Source organism: Temnothorax curvispinosus, unplaced genomic scaffold, assembly GCF_003070985.1.
Source record: "Temnothorax curvispinosus isolate PA1 unplaced genomic scaffold, ASM307098v1 QBEX01011856.1, whole genome shotgun sequence".
In the NCBI taxonomy this organism is placed as follows: Eukaryota; Metazoa; Arthropoda; class Insecta; order Hymenoptera; family Formicidae; genus Temnothorax; species Temnothorax curvispinosus.
The window spans coordinates 765,705-790,466 of NW_020221636.1; the positions used below are offsets into that span (position 1 = coordinate 765,705).

Sequence of the window (24,762 nt, forward strand, 5' to 3'; positions counted from 1 at the left end):
AATGCGAGAATCTATTATAAAATCATGTAATGGTATAGTTGATCCAAATTAGGATATGGCATCAACAACATTCTTGATATAACTATATTTTATATTGTATGAAAATGTTACTGTTTCCGTAATAATATTACATGTTATGAGCATGATTGAATAATATTAGAACGCAACTTAATTAATTAAACAAAGCAGGATATTGTTTAATGTTCTTCGGTCTTTAATATGTAAACCTGTCGAATTTTTTTAAATTTAACGTTAATTGGAAACATATTTATACTTAATTAGATCCCTTTGGCTTATACCCAAATAAGCTCTCTTGTGGAAGTATTTATGCAAGATGATGATGAGACTAATAATATTTACATTTATTATTAGAAAACGCTACGTAGATAAGTTCTAGTGACAAAGCAATCTGTACGAAGGATAAAGTGTTTTGGGTGCAAATAAGGTATTATATAACTTATTAGACAATATTAGTAGTTGTTACTGATTTTTATTAAAAATTAGAAGTACTTGGTCGTGTAATAAAGACAGCCGTTTAAATACAAGTGCTTATTAATCATCCTTATGTAGTGATCAAATATTGTTATTTAAAAAAATGAATATATATGTAATCTTAATAATATATTTGAAAATCTTACTTACCGTATTATTGCTATCATATTTGCATGCAAGATACTATCATGTTTTATCACATATATGCAGTAAAAAGTTTCATATTTCTCTTATATGCCGAACTGTCAATTATCTCAATAAAATGGGATCTTTTTTTAAAATATTTCTTAGAACATAAGTTTTAAATTCTCTCATTGATTTATTTTAAATTAATTATTATTATTAAAAAAGGAAAATAAAAATAAGTTTTCTTCAAGAATTGCGTGAATGTAGAAATTTTACTATTGTCAAAGAAAAGATCGTATAAATCTTTATATTTTTTAAACCGTAGTTTACGAATTTTATTCTATTTATCAAATGCAGATTTCTTTAATACTTGATTTGACTCTGTTGGTCTCGATCTCGCAGGTGCTCCGCACGCAGGCAAAACGGCGTATATACATTTAAATGTTTCACCTGTCTCATCTTACTTTTCTTCCTCCTCATTTTGCTTCCAATTTAACAGAAAAAGGAAACAATATTTTCCACGCATATAAAATATTTCGGTTTAAATTCCTGAACGTTCTTTTCACAAAATACTGAGTCGGTTGCCATATACAGAGAATTTCGTACACATAACCTATACGAAAGGTTCTTCATACCCTTCATACATTATCATTAACTTGTGTTGTGGTAATTATGGTGAGATTTGAGATATTTAAAATCAAATCAATTGCACAGGCAACGTAAGTGATGGTCGATCCTTCGTACTGCCGGACCGAGCGCATTGAGGACGGAAGAGCGCTCCGCACGTTCTCCCCTTCGAAGGTTTGATAAATGAGAATCCCACGTTTTTTACGTAATGTCTTAATCGGCATCCCGATCGGGATTGCTTTCTGCGACACAGTCGGGTATGTCGCGAGGGTGGAAGGGATCTCCATGCAACCCGCGCTGAATCCGGATCTACGGTATCCCGATTACGTGTTCCTGAATCGCTGGGCCATACGGAATCGAGACATCCAGCGCGGCGACATAGTCTGCATCGTGTCCCCCAAGGTGCCGAATCAGACGCTCATCAAGCGAGTCGTGGGACTCGCCGGGGATATTATAGGCACTCACGGATACAAGATCAGTGCCCTTCAAGTATGGATACAATATGTAGAAGTAATTATTGGGTACATAACAGCGAATAACACATGCTTGGGCTCTAACATACTATCGCTATCGACTTGGTATATCGTCATTCTTTGTCTGTGAATTGATTTCAATCTTGTGATTACAGGTGCCGGAAGGCCACTGCTGGCTGGAGGGAGATCACGTTGGACATTCTATGGACTCTAATACCTTTGGGCCGATATCTCTGGGTCTGGTAACGGCGAAAGCTACTCATATAGTTTGGCCGCCAAATCGATGGCAACATTTACATCCTGCGAAACCTAATCATGAGGGCTGTTAGCTTTGTAAAGAGATTGCAATGGGAATTACCCGGTACTGTATGCAGGTAAGTTCGATTATTGCCATTTTAGCCTGATAAATAGTCTACAATAAAAATTACTGTTACTGTGCGCAGGCATGGCTTAACTATAGGAGATGTTGATAACGATGGTGATAATGAACTAGTTGTTGGCACTGTTGAAGGAGAACTTTATATCTTCAAGGTAAATATGTTGTGAGACTACTTAAATTCATGTCTTTTCAAACTATAGATAACATTTGTTCTTGTGTAACAGGGATCAGAATTATGGCAGAAGATAACTGGCCTCGGTCTTATAACTAGTGTAGCAATTGGAGATATTTTTAATTACGGACGCAATGCACTTGTGGTCATCTGTGGCGATGGATGGACGCATATATTTTACAGCCCGAGATCTGTCAATCCCAACAATCCTAACTTGCTTGTGGGCCAACATATTGGTAAAGATACAAATGAGCAAGACAACTTCAAAACAAGTACTGGTAAGTCTTGAGTTTCAGAAGGTACACTTTATGAAATAACTCAAATAACAAAAGATTTAGATAACTCTCATAGGATATATTTGTGCAGACGTAGGAAATTTCCAAAGCACGGAACACGTTGACAATACTAATGAAATAAATGAACTCTCTGGGAAAATGGAATGTGTGCATGTACAAAGAATCCCAACTAATACAAAGACAGTGCTGATAGCTGATGTCGATAAAGATGGTGCTAATGAGATGATACTTGGTCTGACAGATCGTGTTGTGAGATCTTACAGATGGTCAAGTAACGCTGACTTAGAAACAGGAAAGTTAGTTGGCCTAAATAAATGGGAGTGCACTAATCAAATAGGCACGGTTACGTTGCAAGTATGTCGACTGAAACACAGACTCCATTATATGTTATGTAAAAGAATTTGAAGAGTACAGGGGTACAGGGGAAAAACGATCAAAGTCCACTCTTTGTCGAAATTGATCCCGATCATGCTATCTTGTGGCATTTTCAAAGAACTTTCATAATTTTTATCTGTTTTGATTAAGAACAGTTACATTCATTGGAAATGAGGCTGAAAGATGTACCATGCTGGGGAAAAACGTTATGCATTCCGATATTCACTGCCAGTACTTTTTTCAATAACTTCTCAAGATATCTAATGTCCTAAAATTAAAATTTAAAAATTCTCGAAATTACTCCAGATGAACATTGATCGTTTTTTCCCTATACTCTTTATTTAATATAATAGTTATATAACTAGACTTTAAAACGATGTTGATACAACATAAATTATTGTTTAGCATACTGGTGATGGTACGCCAACTCTACTGGTTGCACAACCTGGCGGTACATTCATGCGGATTAAGTGCAATCCTGAAGATTGTCAATCAAAGAATAGTTCCTGCGAGGCTGTAGATTATCAGACATTAGGGATATCTAGGATGCGCAATCAAAATATTTCAACGGAGATTATCGGAGATTTAGAGCCGGGAGTAACGCCGTTTATCTCGACGATCGAACCTAAAATGTCTAGTTACATACTCAAAGATAAGTTGCCGAAGCAAAGTTTCACTGATGATAGCCAACTAGACGTGAAAACCTTCAAACCTGCATCGCTCGAGTTCAAAAGGAACTACTCGCAACCGGCATTTCGAAAGAATAGTCTGGATATGGCCGGCGAGTATGGTAGAGATTTTACAGCAGAAAATCCGGGACCAGTTAGATTTTATAGTCCCGTCGAGTCTTCAAGCACTGATGAAATGGATGGCAACTTTATTGGTGGCAATGTTATTCTCGGACAATACGATAGTAAACCTATGAAAGATACATTGTTACCATCTTTTAAAAATTTCTCCCACAATAATAATAATAACAATAATGGAAATAATAGTAATAATAACAACAGCAGCAATATCAATAAATCGAATGAACAGGATGAAATCATAAAAGAAGACATGGATTCAAATAATGAAGTCATTAGTAAAAATGCTCCAAAAGGGAAACCTTATGCCTTGGCAACGCTTGATGGAACTATTATGTTGGTACAAGATGAGGTAATTTTATGGTAAGCAATCACGCGTAGCGACGTTTAGATACATCTGTATGTTTGCCAATATATCACATTGTTCTCTTCTTACAGGGCTATGCAAGTAGATCATCAGATATTCGCTCTGTGTCGACTGGACGTCACAGGCGATAGTTCTGACGAGATAATCGCCTGTGCCTGGGATGGTCAGACCTACATCTTGGATCAACAACGACATAGCGTGCGTTTTCAATTCGAAGAACCGGTCAGAGCTTTTTGCACAGGAAATTATAACGTGATTCCGGGAACGTCTAGCCCCAGCCTAGTGTATAATACCTTCAGTAACAAGGTTTTTATTCATAACAAGTGAAATAATTAATATCATTTACAATTGTGACAATGATAATTACATGTATTTTCTATCTTAGATTTTTCTTTATTATGACGTCACTCTGCCAAGCATGACGATCACTCCTTTGAATCCCATGAAGGACTGTGAGTCTGACGAAACGCACGTCTTAGAGAAATTACTGGGCGAGTGTAATATAAATGACAAACAGCAAAAGATACAACAGTTAACTGAATGGTTGCTGTATGGCGTACAGTAACATATGGCAGGCAAACGTTATTACAATTATATATATATAGAGCGTGATTCTTATGTATCATTACATCTGTTTTAAAAATCGGCTTATATAGGCAAAAATGTGTAATAAAACAAACATATTCTGGTACATGTGTTAAATCACTATTCTTAAATCTTTATATCAAGTATAAAAATTAATCGAAAAATATTTGTATCCAATTAAAAAATGTTCGATTCTGATCGTGATAACAAAACATGTTTCTACCTCGGTATCTCTCATATTCGACAGGAATCTCATGTGCGATCGTTCTTATGGGACACGTCACTGCGTTATCGCGAAGGATATACGACCGAAAGTTCGTGCAAATTTTTGACAAACAAGCCAGCGACGATATCGGTGATGAAATTAATTTTGGCGCAGAGTGCAGCATAAAGACGCCTGCCTATTTAAGGATTCTCGTCTATTTACGAGCCGCAGGGTTTTATCTGCGGTGCCGTAAATCAAGCTGATACAGCTGAATATCGGCCTAACATATAGCATCGCATTTCACGTCATCATTGCCAGTGGGTATGCAGATTTCGTTCGGTACTTTTCCAAATTCCAGCGAGGCTGTTTTATTATTAGATACATACATGATTAGATCGTGGACGCGTAAACGACACTTTTCCGAAATTCAGTCGCTTTGTTGCCGGCGCAGTACGTTACTCCAGACACTAATGCGGAACTTAGAGCGCTCTACAGTAAGAAGAAAGTAATCGAAATATGTACGTATAATTGGCAATCGCAAAAAAATTTAGGATAAGATCATCTTAGGTTTGTACTTCCATTCGAATATAAAATAACGACATAATTTATTTCAACAAACGAAAAATAAATTAAGATTACTTTTAAACTAAGTAATTAAAGTAGCAGCACTTAAGCTAAGTAATTAAAAATAATATTACTAAATATTATTAAGATAGGTAAAGTACACTATTGGGAATACTCCCAATATTTCTCAGTTTAATTAGCGTTCATGTACTTAGCGGAAGATTAATGAGCTTCACCCTCTAATCTTTGAAACGAGTAAACGCGTAAAACGCGAGATAATCTAGCGACTATACCTTTTGCGCGTGTAACTGTAATATACATGTCGTTATTTTTCTCTGAAATAGTCCCTTAACGCGAATCTTTTGAGCTAGTGAATTCAGGATGAACGTCAATGGCACGGATCCGTTTTTCGCTGGCCACGAGCTGAAAGAACTCACTTTCGGATGGACCGATTATACCCTGTTCGGCGGTCTGCTGGGTATCAGCGTTCTCATCGGCATCTACTTCGGTTTCTTCAGCACGAAGCAGGACAACACCACCGAGTACCTACTCGGCGGAAAAACTATGTCCTTTCTTCCAATTAGCATGAGCCTGATAGCGAGGTGACTTAACACGTTTCGCGTATCTTATCGCCGTTCTCAAATAAAAAAATGCAATTTCTTCTTAATCATTTATTTGAAAGTTTACTTTTGATATAAGCAATCTCTGATCGAGTAATTTTTATTTATTTATTGTTAGTTTAAAATTTATTTTAAAATTGTGCTATATGTGTAAAAATTTATTTCAATTCATTAATGTATGTTCGTAACTTTTGTTACAATTTATAACTTTTATAAGATTTCAAAAGTCATTGAATATGTTTTTAACAACAAAATCTTTTGATTTAAATCGATTATTATTAGCGAGGACGAATATTATAATTACATATAAAGACATCTTTCTGTCAAAAATAGAGAGTAATACGCTAAGTGTTGTTTTATTTTTATTTTCTGATATTTTTCGAAAAAAGCTTGATTATGATATTAGAGAAAGTTTATGAAATATATATTTTGGAGATAAAAGAAGAAAGCGAATTAAAATTGAAGGTCTCTATAATTTTTTTCTAATTAGGCTTTTAATTAATTCTATTAAAATTGATTAAAGAATAAGATTTTATTACCTTTCAATTAAAGCTCAGCTCGCAAGAAGCCTTTTTATTTTTAACCGCTAATTACTTACAGAAATTATTTTCTCATGACGGAAACTCTACCGACGAAAAATTAATTTCAAATTGATAAGAAAAATTTGAATTTAAACAAATTGGAACACTTCGAATATATTAAAGCAATTCCTATAATATTTAATCGTTAATAATATCAAGAAAAAAATCAATTTCTAATGGAAACAAAATTTATTTCAGTCACATATCAGGCGTGTCTTTGCTCGGCGTCCCCTCCGAGGTGTACCAATATGGAACTCAATACGCGGTGTGCATTTTCACATCCTTCATCAGCTGTTTCATAATCGTAAGCGTATACCTGCCGGTATTTTACAAGCTGCAGCTGACGAGCACTTTCGAATATCTGGAAATGAGATTCGCCAGGCCGGTCCGGCAATTAGCGTCTTTTCTCTACACCCTCGCGCTGGTCATCTACGTGCCGTTGATAATCTACGTGCCGGCGTTAGCCTTCTCGCAAGCAACCGGGATGAATCTGCATTACGTCGCGCCGGTGATATGCATGGTGTGCATCTTCTACACGACCATCGTAAGTGATATGCCTAGACATTTCGATTATAATGATCATTTTAAGAATTTTCGAATTTTTATGATGGATGTCTGTCGGTCTAATCGGAGATCGCAAAATCTGCATTGCTCCTTGAATTCTTTGAGAAAGAGAGAGCGCTCAATATTTTTGCAAGTTTACGTGTTTTTTGGGACATTCAAATTATATTCTGCGTTCAAAGGGCTGTTACTTTTGATAGCTTCGAAGATTCAAAACTTAATTAACTTCAAAGTTAACTTCGGAGCTTCGAAATATATTTGCGACATAGTTGCAACATTAGAAATTGTATTTGGATTTTGTCATTTAATTTTATAAATGTATGTCTATCGCGGTACTATTATATTAAATTAATAATTGTATAATTTTGATTCTTCGAAGCTTCGAAGGTTGAAGTTTCGAAATAAATCACCAATCCTTTTCAAACGGAGAATACTGGTCACCGTTATCGTCTATTAACATTCGCACGTGCTGCATATTGAAACAGAGGTCGTAAAAACCGTAGAATCACGCCTAGGTAACTGGAAGGCCGTGAAATCACGAGATAGAACACGTGTTTCACGCGCGTCATATTGAAGCCATGACGCGTTATCGAATAAGAATATCACGAGGCCTGTTTGTTTTAGCTCAACTTCTTGCACAGTTCATCTTTTCTCTTTTTCTCAAGAAATTCAGTTAAAGCAAACAGGCCTACGGTTTACTTAGACGGAACGTACAGCCGCGACGACCATCGAATAAACGGTTATTTAAAAAAGATTTTGCTGAACATGACTGGCGGTCTTATCAGTTTCGCAGGTTGCTGGATTATTTACGATGTGATGTCGCGTCAACAAACTAACGACTGCATCGCCGCGCCACTTGAATAAAATACATAAAAACGATGACGAAATTGATCGTAATTTGTCTTCGTCTTGGGCTTGTTTGAATAATAGTACGCTGGATAATGATGTGTGTGCGAAATGTGCATAGATATAGATCATGCATCGCTTTGCTTCGTAAAGATAACTCCGATATTTATGGAGATAAAGAACAACAAGCGCTTCTTCAAGGCTTATTATATGCAATAATATTAATATTTGCTGACGATTACTCTTTTATAGAATACACAAGCTTAACACGAATAGATATGCGTTATAATCGTTTATGCAATTTGCATACCACGCTGTAACATCAACATTGTTATTAAAATATGATAATATTACGCCGATTGCGTAGGTTTCTTGATTAGACCGTCGTGAGACAGGTTAGTTTTACCCTACTGATGACCAGTCATTGCGATAGTAATCCTACTCAGTACGAGAGGAATCGCAGGTTCGGACATTTGGTTCACGCACTCGGTCGAGCGGCCGGTGGTGCGAAGCTACCATCTGTTATTATGCCTGAACGCCCTGAACGCCTCTAAGGCCGTATCCTCTCTAGTCAAAGGTGGCAATGATATCTCTAGGAGTCTCGTGAGTCGAAAGGCTCAAAACAATGTGACACACTTACTAGGGATAAAAAATTTGTATCAATAACGATTTATAAAATGCACATATCGTCCCGTTGCATTGTAAGTATTGTAACATCATTATGCAATTGTGTTGCGATCTCTCCCCCGGGTTTACGTTTCACCGACTCCCCGACCGTTTGATTATGTGCACGTCGCGCCGTGACTGACACTGATACCTTTATTGTGCGAGTAATCTCTCTTTGAAAAAAAAAATATATATCTTATATAGGGAGGTCTGAAGGCTGTCGTATGGGCGGATACGGTTCAGATGACGGTGACTGTCGGAAGTCTCATTGCCGTTTTGATACTGGGAACGATTGCCGTGGGCGGCGTCGGTGAGACCTGGAGGATAGCCGAGAAGGGCGGTAGAATTGTGTTTTGGAAGTAAGAGAACAGGTGTATTTTTTTACAACTTATTTACAACTTGTTACAATTTAGTTACAATTTATTGATGAGAGAGAGAAAGAGGAAAGAGCATTGTTCGTTAATTAACACATTCATTGCCATGACAGTGTCACTTTTGTCAATCATCAATGACTGTCATATATATTTTTGTGCAACTCAATATTATAAATTGAACACTTTAAAAATTAAGTATTTTATTGTTTGTTTTAATATAAAATTATTTAATCCAGCATGAATGGAAAATCAGCTAAAACATGTTTGGCGATGAATGTATTAAAAATGAGCAAACCAAGGAATATTGTGCGAACTTACTCGTATCTCCATGGATATAGTATTGCTTCATCAAGAATTATTAAATCAAGATGTATCGATTGCAAACCGATCTCGAGAAATGCAAAAATGCGCGCTATTTCTAATGCATGCGTTTCCGTTTTTGTAGATATTAAATTGCATTGTATTTCAACCACTTATTGTTAGATATCAAACATTACTCGCACGATGTTAGATTTAACGCACGGTACCTAGCTCTTTTTGCAACTGTGTTGTCATTGTGTTCTTCTCCGTTAAATTTTTGATACAGCAGCGTATATTGACAATAAAACTTAACACGTTTATTCAATCCGTAAAATTTATAGAATAATAATCATAATTTAATATGCAATCATAACTTTAATATCCTAACATTAATATCGTTGTATTATATTCTCGCAGTTAATTACGATCTAATATCGTTATTCTGACTATAAATTGATAATCTAGGTATTGATATCTTATTAAATAAATTGACTAATATTCTCAATTCTCTTTCATATAGTATGGATCCCAGTCCTTTCACCAGAAATTCGTTCTGGGGCATGTCAGTGGGAATGGTAATGACATGGCTGGCAGGGTTGGGCATCAGCCAGGTTTCTATGCAAAGATTTCTGGCAGTACCTACTATCAAAGAAGCGCAAAAGTAAGTGCAAAATATTTGCTTTTTGAAATCACTTATGATATAAGTAGCATCATTCAAACGTTGAGCAACTTTGTGATAAAATAATCGCTTGTCAAACGAAAAAACTCAAGAAAAAGTCCTGTTATGCCGCGAATATAAAAATATATAAAAAATTTTGAACAAAAAATATTCTACAGTGATAAAAGTAAGATAAAAGTTAATTCCAAGGAGTTAAATAAGTAAATAAATTACGATATTATTATGTTCTTTGAAAGAAGAAAAATCTAAAAAAAAAAAGAATAACAACCAGCGTTGTTTTACGCATCATTTTCGCAGGTCGATATGGGTCCTGGCTGTGGGCCTAATATTTGTAAAACTGATTTCCGTTTTCACCGGCCTCACGATGTACGCCAGATATCACAAATGCGATCCCATAACGGCACATGTAAGTTCGACTTCGTTGCTTATTAGCCTTTATCTCATTCTAAGCCGTATACGCTAAGTGCGTAAATAAGACTTGCGAAGACATCAAACTAAGTTTTGAAAGGATGGTATAAGTATATACTCGACTGAAGTTAAAGAAATATAAGCAGATGACTATACCAGAACCGAATCACCGAAAGATTGCACATGCAATTTTACTGTAAGTTTAGTTAGAGACAGTTTCTAAAGTATCCTATTTAACTCAAGCATCACAAATACCTTCGCTACTTTTGATAATGTAAGAAAATGGAAGGAATTGTTCACTTCGAAAGAACAGTTTGCTATAGTTAACGATATATCTTTTTCAAAATTACTCTTTGTAAGATTTTAATATCATTGATGTCTTCTTTAACTTTTGAACAGCGCAAGAGATTAAAGCCGTGGTAGAATTTTTTCCAAATTTATTTAAAAGTAAACTTTCTTAGATTTATCGTATTATTAAACTCTTTTCTAAGATTCTTTATATACATTTTTCTTATCTCCTTCAACGATACTCACGTCCTAAAAATGCGATAAACCCTGTAATTAAAGTAAGATTAAAAAGTTGAGCAATCAAGGATTAAACGAATCGCCTCTCGTGAAGATTCCAGTGAAGAGAATTAGCTTGTTTTCAGGTGGTAGCAAGGAGCGACAAGATATTGCCGTATTACGTGCTGGACGTAGCCGCGAACGTTCCGGGACTTCCTGGCCTCTTTCTCGCCGGTCTGGTTAGCGCCGGTCTCTCGACGATGAGCGCCGGGTTGAACACAGTCACCGGCACGATTTACGAGGATTTCATCGATCCCTGGATGCCAGAGAGTAACGACAAAGAGACTAGAGCCGCCAACATTATGAAGGTACAAAGGCGTAATATATTGCGGTCCGTAACCGCAAGGAAAATAAGAGATTCGCGGTCTTCCTTTTTCCTCCATTTTTCTAGAAAGAAATGTTAAGGGGATCCTAAAGTGAAGGCTGAACTTCCTCGACGTCGGTAATGTCAACATTTCTAATTCTGTTTTCTTGTCATATATCTATATCTGTCCTTGTCTAACGAGAGGCATCTGTCTTTGTTTGATTACTGCGCCATCTCTTGCCACACGCAATATTGCTTATCCTGTCAACCTGAATGTGCTTTTGCACATATAAAAGTTATATAAAGTAATCTTTTTTTCTAGGTTTTCAATCTTAGATCTAATTGCACGATATTGTTCTTAAATGTTGTCCCTAGGTCATGCCGGTCTAATTTTGTGGATATTTATCGTGGAATTTTTGTACAAAGCAAATATTGTCGTCACGTATACCAAAAATTAACAAAAATATTAATTTTTTTTCGTTTTTGATATAAATTTGACCACCATGCCCTAGATTTTGATGCGTACTTTAATTCTAGACAAGAATTTTGCATTTCTATAAAGTCAATTAAAAGATTAGTGCTAAGAAAAAAAGCCGGTATTACAGACGGCTTTAGGATCCCCTTAAGCGAGAAATATTCGCTAAAACAAATAAGAGTAGAAACAATTCGGGGATGTATATCTCTTACAGTTCGATTCCAAAATTATAAACACGTCCGCGACACGCGACGGTCCCGGCGATTCCAGAACGGTTTATGTCATCCCCAGATCACGGTGGTACTCCTGGGCATCCTGTGCGTGGGCATGGTGTTCCTCGTGGACCGTCTCGGCGACATCTTCCAGCTGTCACTGACCGTGACCGGTATCACGGCCGGCGCGATGCTGGGTCTGTTCTCGCTGGGGATGTTGATGCCCTGGGCGACGACCAAGGGAGCGGTGGCCGGCGGACTGGTCTCGATGGTGACGATGATCTGGATCATCGTCGGCGCACAATGGCACATGGCCAATCGCCGTCTCTATTACCAGCCGCTTCCCTCCACGACGGAGGGCTGCCTGAACGGGCCCGGTCTGTTTAATCGTACGACTGTAATGACGACCACGCAGAATCCGACGCAAGTCGAGTCTGTAGACGCACCTTTCTTCATGTACAGGATATCCTTCATGTACTATACGCTGCTGGGGGCTCTAATCGTGATGGTGATCGGCACGGTAGTCAGCTTCCTCTGCGGCGCTCCTGATTTAAGCGACATTAACCCAGATCACTTTCCACCGTTCATGACCAGGTATGTCTGAGGATACTTTGTTACGAAGTATAGATTTTTGTTTAAAACGTTTTGAAATTAAAAAGAAAATAAAGATATATTTTTTTAATTTTTTAATTAAAGTTTATAAGTAAATTTATTCATATATATACCACACATATTGTATCTAAAATTGGTGGAAAGAATATATTATACATATAGACTATTTATAGATACTAGAGATGTGTGAACTATTAAAATTTATATCATAAATCGTTGCATCAAATATTTAAGTTTGACTGTTGGACTCAACTTATTTCGAGTATTTTAGTCGCGTTTGACTATTTATGCATTTATAAATATCTAATTTTTTTCGCTATATTTTTATCCATATATTCTCGTAATTTTCAGATTTTTCCCACCGAAAAAATACATGGAAGTGTCGTTACATACGGTGCCAACAGCGTTGGTAACTAATCCAGAGAAAGAAGAACTGAAATCTTGAAACGTGTATATTTGATTCCATCCTTACTTGTTCTCCGTGACCTTACAAGACTTGATTAAAACACACATACATGCACGCACACAATATAAATGTCCTTAAACGTTTGAAAAATCGTTCGATTACAAATTCTATGATCTCTCTGTAACAATATTACGTATTCTCTATATCAAATACATTTAGTACGTAAAGAAAAAAAACTTCTATCGAAATCTAGTTTCCACCGAATAAATTTAGGCCAGTTCACAAGCTTTCAATATATCAACATATTGATACTAAGATGTTTAGAGAGAGATTTCCGTAAACCGTCCGAGGAAGAAAGGCTCCAATCAATAAATTCTTAACGACATAAATTGTACGGGGGACAGCGATCGACAGACAAGCGGACGCATTTGTCCGGGAGAGATAACTGCATCTAACCGGCCTCGTCCTCGGAGTTGAAAGCACCCATTAGAACGTCGATGAGGGTGTCAAATTGACTAGATTATATATCTGCCCCACGCATCTCAATACAAACAAGTCCCCGGCTCCATCTGAAACATCTGGAGGAACGATGCCTATCGGATTAGAGAATGTAAATGCTGCGGGAGTTTTTGTCGAGTCATTCGTTGAGTCTCTCTCTTTAAAATCCGCGATGGATCGATCGGTGTGTGTGCCAGAGCGTGCCGTCGCGCAGCGGACTTGTGACAAATTTCCAAGACTTTTCTCGTCTCTCGAGAGAGACGCGCGAGACCACCAACTTGACGGGAGAGGGGTCGGAGGGGGGGGGGGACTTATCATTTCGAATTCGGGACGACGAAAGGGAGGACCCTTATCAGCGATCGCCAACTCGCAGAAGACGTATAGGAAACCCCCGATCGACTGTTCCTCGCGGGAGAACATTCCACGTCTCCAGCGGAGAAACGACGCTTCTGTCTCGAAGCGGGCGACCACATTCCACCGCGGAACGGTTTTATTTTATTGGACTGAAAGGTGTCAAATATAGGCGGCAGAGACCCATCTACTTACATACCGATGCGCGAGTTTCGGGGAACCTCCCCCCGTCTAGTTCTCCTCGCCGCGTTCCCCCTTTCTATCCGGTCTGATTTCAACGTGTGGGTAAAATCCCGAACTGAGAAGGACCCGGCCTCGCATTGTGGGCCGGGTGACAGATTTTTGACAGATTCTGTCTGATTTGGTGTCGAGTGACAGACCTGAGAGGCCCGATCGCACAGCCTCCTCGTGGTTGACGTTGTCGTATATCGCCCCTCTTTATACACCAAGTATCTCTTGAAAGCGGCGCTTGGTTATGCCCCGCCCTCGGTAATCCTTCGTGCCAATTATTATTTTTTTATTTATCAAGATAGAGCGATTGGAGAGTGAACCCGATGAAAAAATAAGCCTATATCGAAAGCAAAAAATAATGCGTCAAATCTAGGAGTCACGTAATAAAGTGACGAAAATTAAGAATATTGTGCGCAGAAAATAGCTACCAATCTATTGTTGGAAAAATTATTCGAAGATGCTTCACGTTAATTCTACTATATTATAGATATTTTATATGTCATATATATATGTATGTATATAAAATATAGATATTATTATAGATATGTAATCTATTTCATAATTTTTCTTTTTCTTATTCTATCTTTTTTTTTTTAATATAATTTTCTATCTGTTTAAATATAATTTTTATTTTAATTTTTCTTTTGTCCTATCTTAATTTCTGGCACGCGCGCGTGTTGTGCGTGTACGTGTGTTTATAGCCTCTATAGCTGCCATATTTCAAAATTCAGCTACGATTTGTATATAGCTTCTAAAAATATTATTACACGTCGTTGATGACTTTTTATTTTACAACTCTTATATTTTTAAGAGTCGACTTTAAAGAGCCTTTCGTCCTGGAGTTCTGCGCCCCTGGCCCGCAGACTTTCCGCTGCGGGCCTGCGGCATAGGTCGAAGACAAATTTCCAGCTTTGGGTCGTAGCTACTACTATACGGTCAAGGTTTCTGGGGGAGAGAGTCGCTGTATATACATGCGAAACGAGCATAAAAGACCAGGGAGCTGTCGTGGCGGGATACGGCTTATTTCGGCGACAATGCGCACGGTCAGGCGCTAGCATAAAGACGCATAATGCATCCCACTAACGTGAAAATTATTCTGTCAAACATTCGGCCGTCGGATTTATATCGGGACACGCTTTTTCAGGAAGGACACGCCGATCGCGATTCTCTTTGGCAGATGCCGAAAGTATTTCTCTCGGTCAATGAGATGCACGCCGATCCGCCCCGTCGTCATCGCCGATATTATTAGACAAGCTTGCTGTATGTCACGGGATGTTCGATTCTTAAATAGTCAATTTAACATATATTTTCTAGAATATTTCTTTGGACTTTAAAATAATAGCATTTAAATGCGTGACAATTATGTGAAAATCAGTTAAAATGCAAGATAGAAAGGAGAGACATTTTTATTAAACTTATAAACCTATAAACTTTTACATTAATTATTTAAAATTATTTTTTTATATATATGACGTTCAAATATTAACAAGGCGCAATTGTCGATACGCGATCGCGAGTGCGCAAAAATAAAATTGCAAACTCCAATCGGCTTACTCGAAAGGATCTGGAAACTTTTCGTCTTCGATCGCTATTACTGTTTTTGTTGTAAAAACTGTCGCGTGATGAAGCGCGGCACAATAGCTTTTCGAGAAGCGAAACGAGAAACGAGACGAGAGAAGCTACAAAACAGCTCTCCCGCCAGCCGACACGCGGAATATTGTGACGTTTCTTTTCCGAGTGACATTCAATTTCCCCAGGCTGGGGTAACGTCTCGTGCCCCCAACCGCACGCACTGTATACGCTACAGAATGGAGAATACGATATGCCCGTGCATCCCCAACCCTCCCCCTTTTCATAGCGTCGACGCAGCTTCTCCAGGCGCAGCCGGGGTGCTCTCTCGTAGTAAATACAAACAAACAACAATTGGCCTCCGTTTCTGCCCACGAGACCGACGCCGCGACGCGACGGGTGAAGAGAAGGCATGTCGCATGTAATACAAGGACGATCGCAACCGGCAGCTTCAACGTGATCCTTCGGGTTCGTGCTTTGGAAGTTTGTGTCGAAAAGTCAACCTTTTATTATCTTGATGATTCAACATCGGAAATCATATCGTATCATTTTTTTCAAATAACGTGCATAACCGACGAATGTTATTAAATAAAACTATTTTTCAAGTTTAATTGCAAGGCAGGAATCTTTCTTTTGGAGACTTATTAGAGACTACCCCTTCGCAGCATTTTCAATTAAAATCTTTTTATAGATCAAATTTCAATTCTCTCAGCAGAAAAAGTTTACATTTATTGCGTTATACTTCTTTGTTGTATTATCACTTTCTTCGTTTAAGTTTCCTAATTCACAAGAAAAATATGTTTGATCATAAAGAAAGAGCTCTGACTGTCCCTCTCTACTCGAACGTATTGTACGACCTTATAAGTTTATGGATATACTAGCGGAATGTCTAAACACCCTTTTAAGAAAAAATATGTCTGAACCGATGCAAATCGCACAAAGAAAACAGCCCAAATAAGCGAGATTTGTCGAGGAGATAGTGAAATATTTATTTCTAAAATATCATATTAAACAGTAATCTCGGACTTTTCAGTACGTCTTGTGATCTCTGTTTTTTGCCTTTATAAATAGCATATGAAAACAAATCAAGTGTCTATGTACCACATTGAACAAAAAATTAAAGTTTAACATTCTTATATCGTCGTATTTCTATAGAATATCTTACGAGACAAAGTTTTTCAGGTCTAGCAAGTTATTTTGAACTGAAAGGCTTTTATTTTATGAACCTGTTCCCATCCATTTGTCACAAATTTATAACAAGAAGAAGATATTGCTCACTTTTAGAAAAAAACTTTCTATCTTATGTGTTTTTTTGCTGGTTTTCGTCTTATGTCACAAGTGAAAGTAAAATAAAAAAGGCAGTAAACTAAATAAACCTGTTTCAAGTACATGCGGTATTGTATTTCTAGCAGAATTCAATAACGAATGGATAGAAAAGTATCATTTAATCTCTAAGAGTTTTAAAAATGCAGGTCTGCTAGAAACACTGTTTCTTTTTCAAGTTTGGTTTTAATTTTTGCATTAACGTAAAAAATATCTTCAATTTTGTCAGATAGGATGCATACGTAAAAATTAGAGTGGAGATATTCTATTTGCGATTTCAAATAATTCTACGTCTGAATTTTCGCATGAATATTCGTTTATCTTTCTCTCTCTTTCTCTCTCTCTCTCTCTCTCTCTCTGTCATTTTCTACCATTTTCTAATTAGCCGGTTGAGGACCCGAGGAAAACGTAATATCAGACTGGATGAGAAGTGAGTTCCCCGTTTCTCTAACGCGTGCAAATATATGATATCCTGTCGACATAGAGTTATATGTGTACATTCGGCGAAAGAGAAGGAATACATGTATTCCAGTAGCGAGATCGTGCAAAGAGAGTTACGATATACACTGCCTGGCTCCAGACCGTCGCGTCGCGAAAGGGTCACGTTTATTCTCGTGTAAAACGTGCTTGCATATTAGATTGTCTCGAAAACATGACGTACTTTTCCGAGTACAGCTATTAGAAGACAAGCTAAGAAAAATGGTTTCTTTCAACGTTGGTTGGCTTCTCACAGTTTCTCACACGATGGAAAATTGAATTTTCGAAGAAAATAGAGAATAAAGTATTACGGCTCAATCAACGGCTTTGAATACATTTTATTTTAACAAAAGAGTAATCTAGAATTTAAATGAGCAATTGCAAGAGAGATTGATTATATTTTAAACATTTTTCCGTAATATTATTCCGTATTTATCAAATAATTTTTACGCGGAGAAATGGGATAAAATTTCGTATCATCCTGTATGTATCTTCACAATGAATAAAATTTTGATAAGAATAAAGAAACTAGCGGTTTAGAGAAAAAAAAGTTTCAGCAAACTAAAAAAAAAGCATCTTCTAGATCCTTAAAAAACATCCTTGAAAAATAGGACAAATGTTTGATTCATTTATTGTATGAAATGAATGAATAAAATTTGGAAAAAATAAGACAGAAAGAGATTACATTATTTCTTTATCGTAGCACTGGAAAATGATATATATGACCTAAAATATATGGAAATAAAGAAGTTACAATTAAATTCTTAGTGTAAAATATAATGCTAATAAAAATATGAAAGAGAAAAAGTTAATTAAATTTGATAATTCACTTCCTCATCTTCGTGATTTATTTGCCCTAATATATTGCTATCTCTGGAACATCTCTGACAAACTCTCGTACGAATTCTCTCTCGCTCCACGAGCCCCAACTATTCTGCCTCTTAACCGTCGATGCTCAATAGTGGATGCGCAAAATCAAGCGTTCGCGAGATTTGGAATTTCCGGGACTTCCGCCAAACACAGTCGCGCGCGCGCGCGGGCGCGCACACACATCGGGAGAGACAGAGAGAAAGAGAGAGAGAGAGAGAGCGGAACAAAAACACGCAAAGTCCCTGGACACGATGCGCGGGGCTTTTGGCCTGACCTCGCTTTGCCACCAATTAGCATCTCCCTTAATGACGATCGCCGAGCGTGCACGCGCGCTCGCGTGACACTCGCCTGCATGGTGATGTACGTATCGCGCGTATACGCACACGTACGCGCGAGACGGAGACAACGTGAGATCCATAAAAAAGTCCTTTGCCCCCACCGATCGCGGTTTGGCCCTTTCCCCTATCGCGATCTCGCCCTACCAAAAGCGCATACGGGCGCAACGTGCGCAACCCCGCGGATCCCCCACTCCCGGCGATACGCCGTTTTCTCCTCCAGCCGCTCGCCGCGACGAGAGATCTTTATTTTGATCGTCGACCGATTAACGGCCGCCGAGCGCGCGTTCTCCACGCCTCCGCCGTCTCCGCTTGGCCAATCGGCACGTGTGCCGCCAGCCATTTTGGTCCATACGGATGCTGCGCGCACGTGCACCGTCCTTCTCCCTCCCCTCCGCCTTTGCGGCGAGCCGCGAAGGGTGTAGCCTTGCGAATGTGTGCGCGCTTGTCAACCGTGCATGTGTGTGTGTGTGTGTGTGTGTGTGTGTGTCTGTGTGTATGAGTGTGTGCGCGTCGTAGGCGCGCTTGTTCATCGAGGCAGAGTATTTCCATTAGAGAACAGGAGAAAGCCGCCGCATCCCTCACTCGCGGACACAAGCGCACCGCTGATGTTTCGTATGGTTTTCAAGAAGCCGGGATAGGCGATACAATCGTTGAAATCGCGCGTGGTTCCGTGATCGAGATTTTGATACAACCGAGAGAGGGGGAGCGCCCGAATAAAAAACAATGGCGGCAAAATATATTGTCCTCATCGATTTTTCCATGGTAAACGTGAAAAATTAGAAGCAAACCGCCCGAGTTCGGTCTCATTCTCGTCACGTGCGTTGCATTGCGCGTAAATAGTTACAACTACCGGCGTCAAATCTCCGTCAACGGAGTTGGCAGGAGGAGGGGGGGGAGGAGGAGAGAGAGGAGAGAGCAAGAGGGCAAGTTAAGAGCTCGCGCGCGCGAGCTCGCTGTCCGCTTTTATCAGTGCGCTCTCCTTTTCCTCCCCGTACCCCGTACACGTCGAACACGTTTCTTCGTTCACGTGTGGAGGATATTGTTCGCGCGTTCACGAGGAGGACGCGGATGTGTCCCGCCGAGACACAGAGCCCAGGGGGGACGGGGGTGGGAGATAGGAGGACCGAGAGGGTGAATCGGGAGAGATTGCGCAGTGCCGCGCTCTCCTCTCGCGCGTATGTATCATCGGAGCCAGAGCTCGTTTATAACGATAGCAGAGGGAAAGAGGAAGAACGAGATAGGAGGACATCCCGAACTACCATCGTGAACCCTCCCGCCACACACTCGTATTCCGGCGCGCGGCGATGCGCTAGTGGGGGGACGTTCTCTCGGAGAGGTGGCTGGTAATCGAGGAGTGCATCAGATAGGCAGGGACGAGCCGGAATCTCCTCTCTCTCTCTCTCTCTCTCTCTCTCGTGGTGTGTGTTTGTGGAGCGTGTGCGTGTATGTGTGGAGCGCGTACTCACGGGCTGTGAATTCCCCGTCCACCCGGTGGTGTTGGTGGACCCGTCCTCCTGCCCCCTGTCTCGTCGTCCAACGGTACACACACATACACAGTCCGCACACACGAGTCCGTCCCCCGCGTATCGTGCTGCGCGAATGGAGGCGGGCGGTTTTCGACGACGGAGAGGGAGGGGAGTATCGAAGGCAGGACGATCCGCGATCAACACACGTAGGTACTCGACTGCGTGCGCGTGTGTGGCCCTCCCCTTCCTCCGTGGCTCTCGCGCTCACATATTCACGCGTATACGAGTATCCCACCGGGGCCCATCCTCCATATACCGCGCGCATTCTCGCTCTCGCTCCAGCTGCCTCTCTCCCTTCCCTTCGTCGCCCCCGCTATCCCTCCTCCCCCCCTGCGGCTGGTCCGCGACACCGTGTATCTCCCCGGCGTCACACGGACACAGGCAGACGCGCCACGGCAGCCGTCCCCGGAACGGAGCGTGTGCGGGTTCCACGGGGGAGACGTGCAGGTTCAGTTCGGTGGGCTCGCGGATGACAGCGGGGAACGTGGTGAAACGGGGTTGATCGAGGGTGGAGGGAGGGGGGTGGTGGTGGTTGTGCGATTCTGGGGGGCACACGCCGTTTTCAGCACCGCCAAACGGCGGTAACGCGAAGCGTGCGCGCGCGCGCGACGTCGTGTCGCCCTGCCACCGTCGAATCGTCGTCGCCGATCGACGCCGTCGCCGGCGTTGAGGGAACAACACCTGGGAGGTAACGCTCGCACGCTCGCTTGCTCTCTCGCGCGCGACAATATGAGTCCAAGTGAGTAAAGCTCGGAGCACCCACATTTCGACGGCGACGTCGTCACCCCGCGGCCCGCGCGTTTTCTCTTCGCCGTCGCGAAGAGCGCCGCAGCAGACGCCGGAAAAACGCGAAAAACGGCCCCTCTGACACAACGGAGTGAGTAGTCATCCGCTGGTTCTTCGGCGTCCTAGGAACGCGGATTCCCCGCTTCCGATCATCCGTGTCGGACGATCGGACGAACGTACGCCGCGTGAGTACTCCGACTCTTGACGTTTTACCGGTGTGACGCGCTCCGTTCGACGAGATTTACGAGATGATCAACAAGATTCGCGAGTGAGAGGACGTACGAAGAGGAGCAGCGAACCGGGAAGCGGCGGCGAGACCGAGGACAAGCTGAAGAGTAGACACGTGCGTGAGAGTACCATATTCCAGAAACATTACTGGCATCCAAGGATATCGTCTTCGGTCGGTACGGAGAAACAGCGAGAACACGCCGAGAACACGTTGGAAAAGGTAAGCGACAGAGTAAACTTGTTAGAGGATTGGAGTGGATGCACGAGATGTTATGTAAACACGGGGGGGGGGGGGGGGGGGGGGGGGCTTAGAGCGCCCGAGCGTCGCCACCCCGTGGCGAGAGGGCTGCGAATCTTCCGGCTTAGGGATCTCTGTTTTTTTTTTCGCCGTGATTGTACGTGATGAGAGGACAGTGCGACGTGACTGTCAATTTACGAGGAGCACGAGAGAGACGGAGACGCTCCATTCGATTCCTTATGTCACTTTGCGCCTTCACATTCTTCGTCTCCTGTCGAACACGTTCCCTACATCTTTTATGTGCGATTCGAAACGAGCAAATTGCTCTGAAAGTCCACTCGAGCAAATCGAGTATCGGCGCGTTATATATTTGTTATATCGTTACCTCGAGATAGTGTGTTTTCACCTTAGTTTTTCCATTGTTGCTGAATATTTGTGGTGCGAATCCGTGACATTGACTGCGACTATTTGTTGTATCTCGCTTTAAGCTAGAAACATTGTGAAAGCATCAATCCTATCGAGATAAATCCTATCGAGATAGATCCTAAGGAGATGGTAAAATAATATAAATACCAACATAACTTATAAATATATAAATTGAAGCTGCATCGCCTGAAAAATCTTATGATTCGTATAGGCCCCAAGAACGACGCGGTTGTATCGTTTAATTACACATAAATAAATCAATAGACATAAATTTTAATGAAATTTTAAATTTCATAAACTGTTATTTTTTAAAACACGCATTCTGTGCTTCGATGTATGCTCTCTGTCTCGATCGAAAAAGAATCACGCAGTCTTTAGATTTACTCCAATTGTTTCTCACGCATATTAAATACAGGGGAGCTCTTTAGATGTTTTTCGGCAGAATTTCGCTAGCGACTCAGGAATCTCGCAAACATCCATAACACAAATAACGAAAGTTGGAGGCTGCTGTTTAATAACAGCGTCACACGTTTTTGAATCCGATCCTATATACACTGTAAAAAAATTTTGTAAAATTACAATTATTATATGGGTAATTTTGAGACCCACTAATAGTTGTAATTATACAATATAATGGTTGTAATTTTACAAAATTACAGTACGGAAGGAAAAAGTAATTTTGTATTACAATTACACAAATTAAAAATGTGTGGAAATTTACGCCTATTATAGTGGGTCTCAAAATTACCTGTAATTTTACAAAATTTTTTTTACAGTGTACGCGTATTTTGAGATTCAGATCTGGTACAATATACTCTAAAATATATCAGAAAATATGCTCTAAAATATGTTACATGTATAAGTGAAACATAAAAAAAGACCCGCGTCGCGTTTTGAGAGGAACTGCTATCTATTCTTATTATTGGCAGAACCGTCGCATTATAAATTCTCGCAATTCTCTCGGAAATTGCGACATTTCTTAATTCTTAATGCACCAGTGATTATGCAGTGATCGATATCACATACACAGTTGTGCATCTTCCAGCGTTTTCTCCAATCGCGTTTTGTTCGGGTGGCCAAACACGCATATTCGGGAAACTGGCCAAACATCGTCTGCTTGTCACACGATTCGCCACTAATTTAATTACCAAAAGCCTTCGATTTGTCGAGACTTCCCGTAAATAACTGTCATTGTCCTGCTCTCTGAGATATGCTTTCGATTAATATATATCTATAAACTGCAACGATGTTTCCAATAACACGATGACACTAAGCATCCTGCGATAATTGCAATCCTGTGTTAACGACGCCTTAAATTAAGGCGTGTCTGGAGGACGAGGATACAGAAATTATTGCCGCGGTAGAGAATAACTGGAAAAACCACTGTGAAAATTAGTGGGCCGTTCTCAGATTAGATTTTGGCCGAAACACGATGACGATTATCCCGTCACGCCCTCCGGTCGTTCGAATCACGGAGAAGGAAGCCTCCTTCGTTGAAGCGAGACGGAAATCCTGATTCCTGACACTTATCTAGAGGCTATAAATCTTTCCCCGTGAGGTCAACATACGTATTCGTGACAGCTCCCGGCTTCTCGTGTTACGTCGCATTGTAATAAAAAATTTAAGATACAGAAATCGGGAAATTGCATTCTTTGAGCTCTCGTTGTCTCGGCAGTTACTAACGCGTTTATTTTTCCATTTGTACATATATTTACATATTTGTTACTATTTACATTATTGATTTACGTTGATAATAGTATAGCATCAGCGCGTAAATTGATATAAAAGAAAAAGAGAAATCTTCCTCGCTTGGAATAACAAAGATGAAATAATCCTGTCGATAATGTCAAACGAGCGACCGTATGGATAAATAGATCGGCTTAAAATCTCAACCGCGACTTCGTCAAATCATGAAAGAAAACCGCCGAGTGTATGCGTATATATACCGAATGTCGCGATCGTTACTCGCGCGACTTGAAATTGGCGTAACGGTCGGTGGATGCGCGGAGTTCTTTTCCGCGTCGCGCTTATGAATCCCTCGATCGAGTCCCGCGCGCGCGCGGGGCTTCTGATAAATGAAGTCGCGGAAATCGCGGCCGTGCCGAAAGAAAGCGGCGGACGGGACGGAGCGCGGCTTCTTGCGTAAGAACCGCGCGAATAAAAGATCGGCGCGGCGCCTTTTCGCGCGTATCACGCGCGTGAGTGGCACCGGTAGCCAGTCGCATGCTCGTCCTGTTAATTGTCGCCAATTAACGAGGTACACCTCTCGCCGGTGCGGCGTCTCACCTTGCCTTTGCCGAAGCCACCTCCTTATCGGCACTATTCAGGATCGCCGCCGTGCTCTTTTCTCTCCGCCGGCTCGTACACCCCGACGAGCAGCGGTAAACCATCGTTCGCGCTTTTGTCGGTATAAACGCCACGTCATCCCCGCTAATCGTCACGAAAACGTATGCCGCGTTTATACGACGTCCACTCGATAAAGACCGCTACCGGCCGCGCGAGAGTGAAACGCGCCGCGCCGAGCATCAATCTTTGTACCGATTTCTTTGGCCGAGCGCGGCCGTCCTAACCGCGGTAAGATCGGTAATACGAGTTTAGTTACCTATCGCGTCGGGGTTCCGGCACCGAAATCGCCGCTCGTTAGCGAGGCACATTCGCGTTCTCCTTTGCCTTCGGTGAGAAGTGCCTAGACGAAAGAGTGTCTCGTGAGAAGATGATTTCCTGAACATTCGCCAGCTTATTCTCCAGTTTTTTGCGCGAGTAAAATTATCGTCCCTTCAAGAACGATTGTTACTAAAAGAATTTTGGTAAACTTTATCACAATGC

At 40.7% G+C, this 24,762-nt stretch overlaps 4 protein-coding genes across 7 annotated transcripts in view; all 4 read left to right on the top strand.

The window, feature by feature from the left end:
* Positions 1-1,530: 1,530 nt before the first annotated feature.
* On the top strand, positions 1,531-1,964 carry LOC112461872 (mitochondrial inner membrane protease subunit 2-like). Its single transcript, XM_025027279.1, has 2 exons — positions 1,531-1,766; positions 1,874-1,964. The coding sequence occupies exons 1-2, from the start codon at positions 1,531-1,533 to the stop codon at positions 1,962-1,964; spliced, it is 327 nt and encodes a 108-aa protein (XP_024883047.1).
* On the top strand, positions 1,666-4,804 carry LOC112461885 (KICSTOR complex protein ITFG2-like). Of its 2 annotated transcripts, none has more exons than XM_025027298.1 (8): positions 1,666-1,755; positions 1,874-2,092; positions 2,162-2,249; positions 2,322-2,547; positions 2,621-2,919; positions 3,346-4,109; positions 4,185-4,419; positions 4,499-4,804. In XM_025027298.1, the coding sequence occupies exons 2-8, from the start codon at positions 2,034-2,036 to the stop codon at positions 4,676-4,678; spliced, it is 1,851 nt and encodes a 616-aa protein (XP_024883066.1). In that variant the 5' UTR covers positions 1,666-1,755; positions 1,874-2,033; the 3' UTR covers positions 4,679-4,804. The 2 variants fall into 2 exon arrangements, with proteins under 2 accessions (XP_024883066.1, XP_024883067.1); XM_025027299.1 differs by having other exon boundaries at positions 2,636-2,919.
* An 88-nt stretch (positions 4,805-4,892) lies between these two features.
* LOC112461886 (sodium-coupled monocarboxylate transporter 1-like) lies at positions 4,893-14,636 on the top strand. Of its 3 annotated transcripts, none has more exons than XM_025027303.1 (9): positions 4,893-5,421; positions 5,812-6,069; positions 6,867-7,212; positions 8,946-9,100; positions 9,936-10,076; positions 10,392-10,500; positions 11,153-11,374; positions 12,137-12,651; positions 13,021-14,636. In XM_025027303.1, the coding sequence occupies exons 2-9, from the start codon at positions 5,849-5,851 to the stop codon at positions 13,112-13,114; spliced, it is 1,803 nt and encodes a 600-aa protein (XP_024883071.1). In that variant the 5' UTR covers positions 4,893-5,421; positions 5,812-5,848; the 3' UTR covers positions 13,115-14,636. The 3 variants fall into 3 exon arrangements, with proteins under 3 accessions (XP_024883071.1, XP_024883070.1, XP_024883072.1); XM_025027302.1 differs by having other exon boundaries at positions 5,839-6,069; XM_025027304.1 differs by lacking the exon at positions 13,021-14,636 and having other exon boundaries at positions 5,839-6,069; positions 12,137-12,434; positions 12,520-12,645.
* A 6,619-nt stretch (positions 14,637-21,255) lies between these two features.
* LOC112461880 (homeobox protein OTX1-like) overlaps positions 21,256-24,762 on the top strand; it is a 68,502-nt gene continuing 64,995 nt past the window's right edge. Inside the window, exon 1 of the mRNA XM_025027288.1 lies at positions 21,256-21,492. The gene's annotated coding sequence lies outside the window, so the exon portion shown is untranslated. The remainder of the gene's footprint in view (positions 21,493-24,762) is intronic.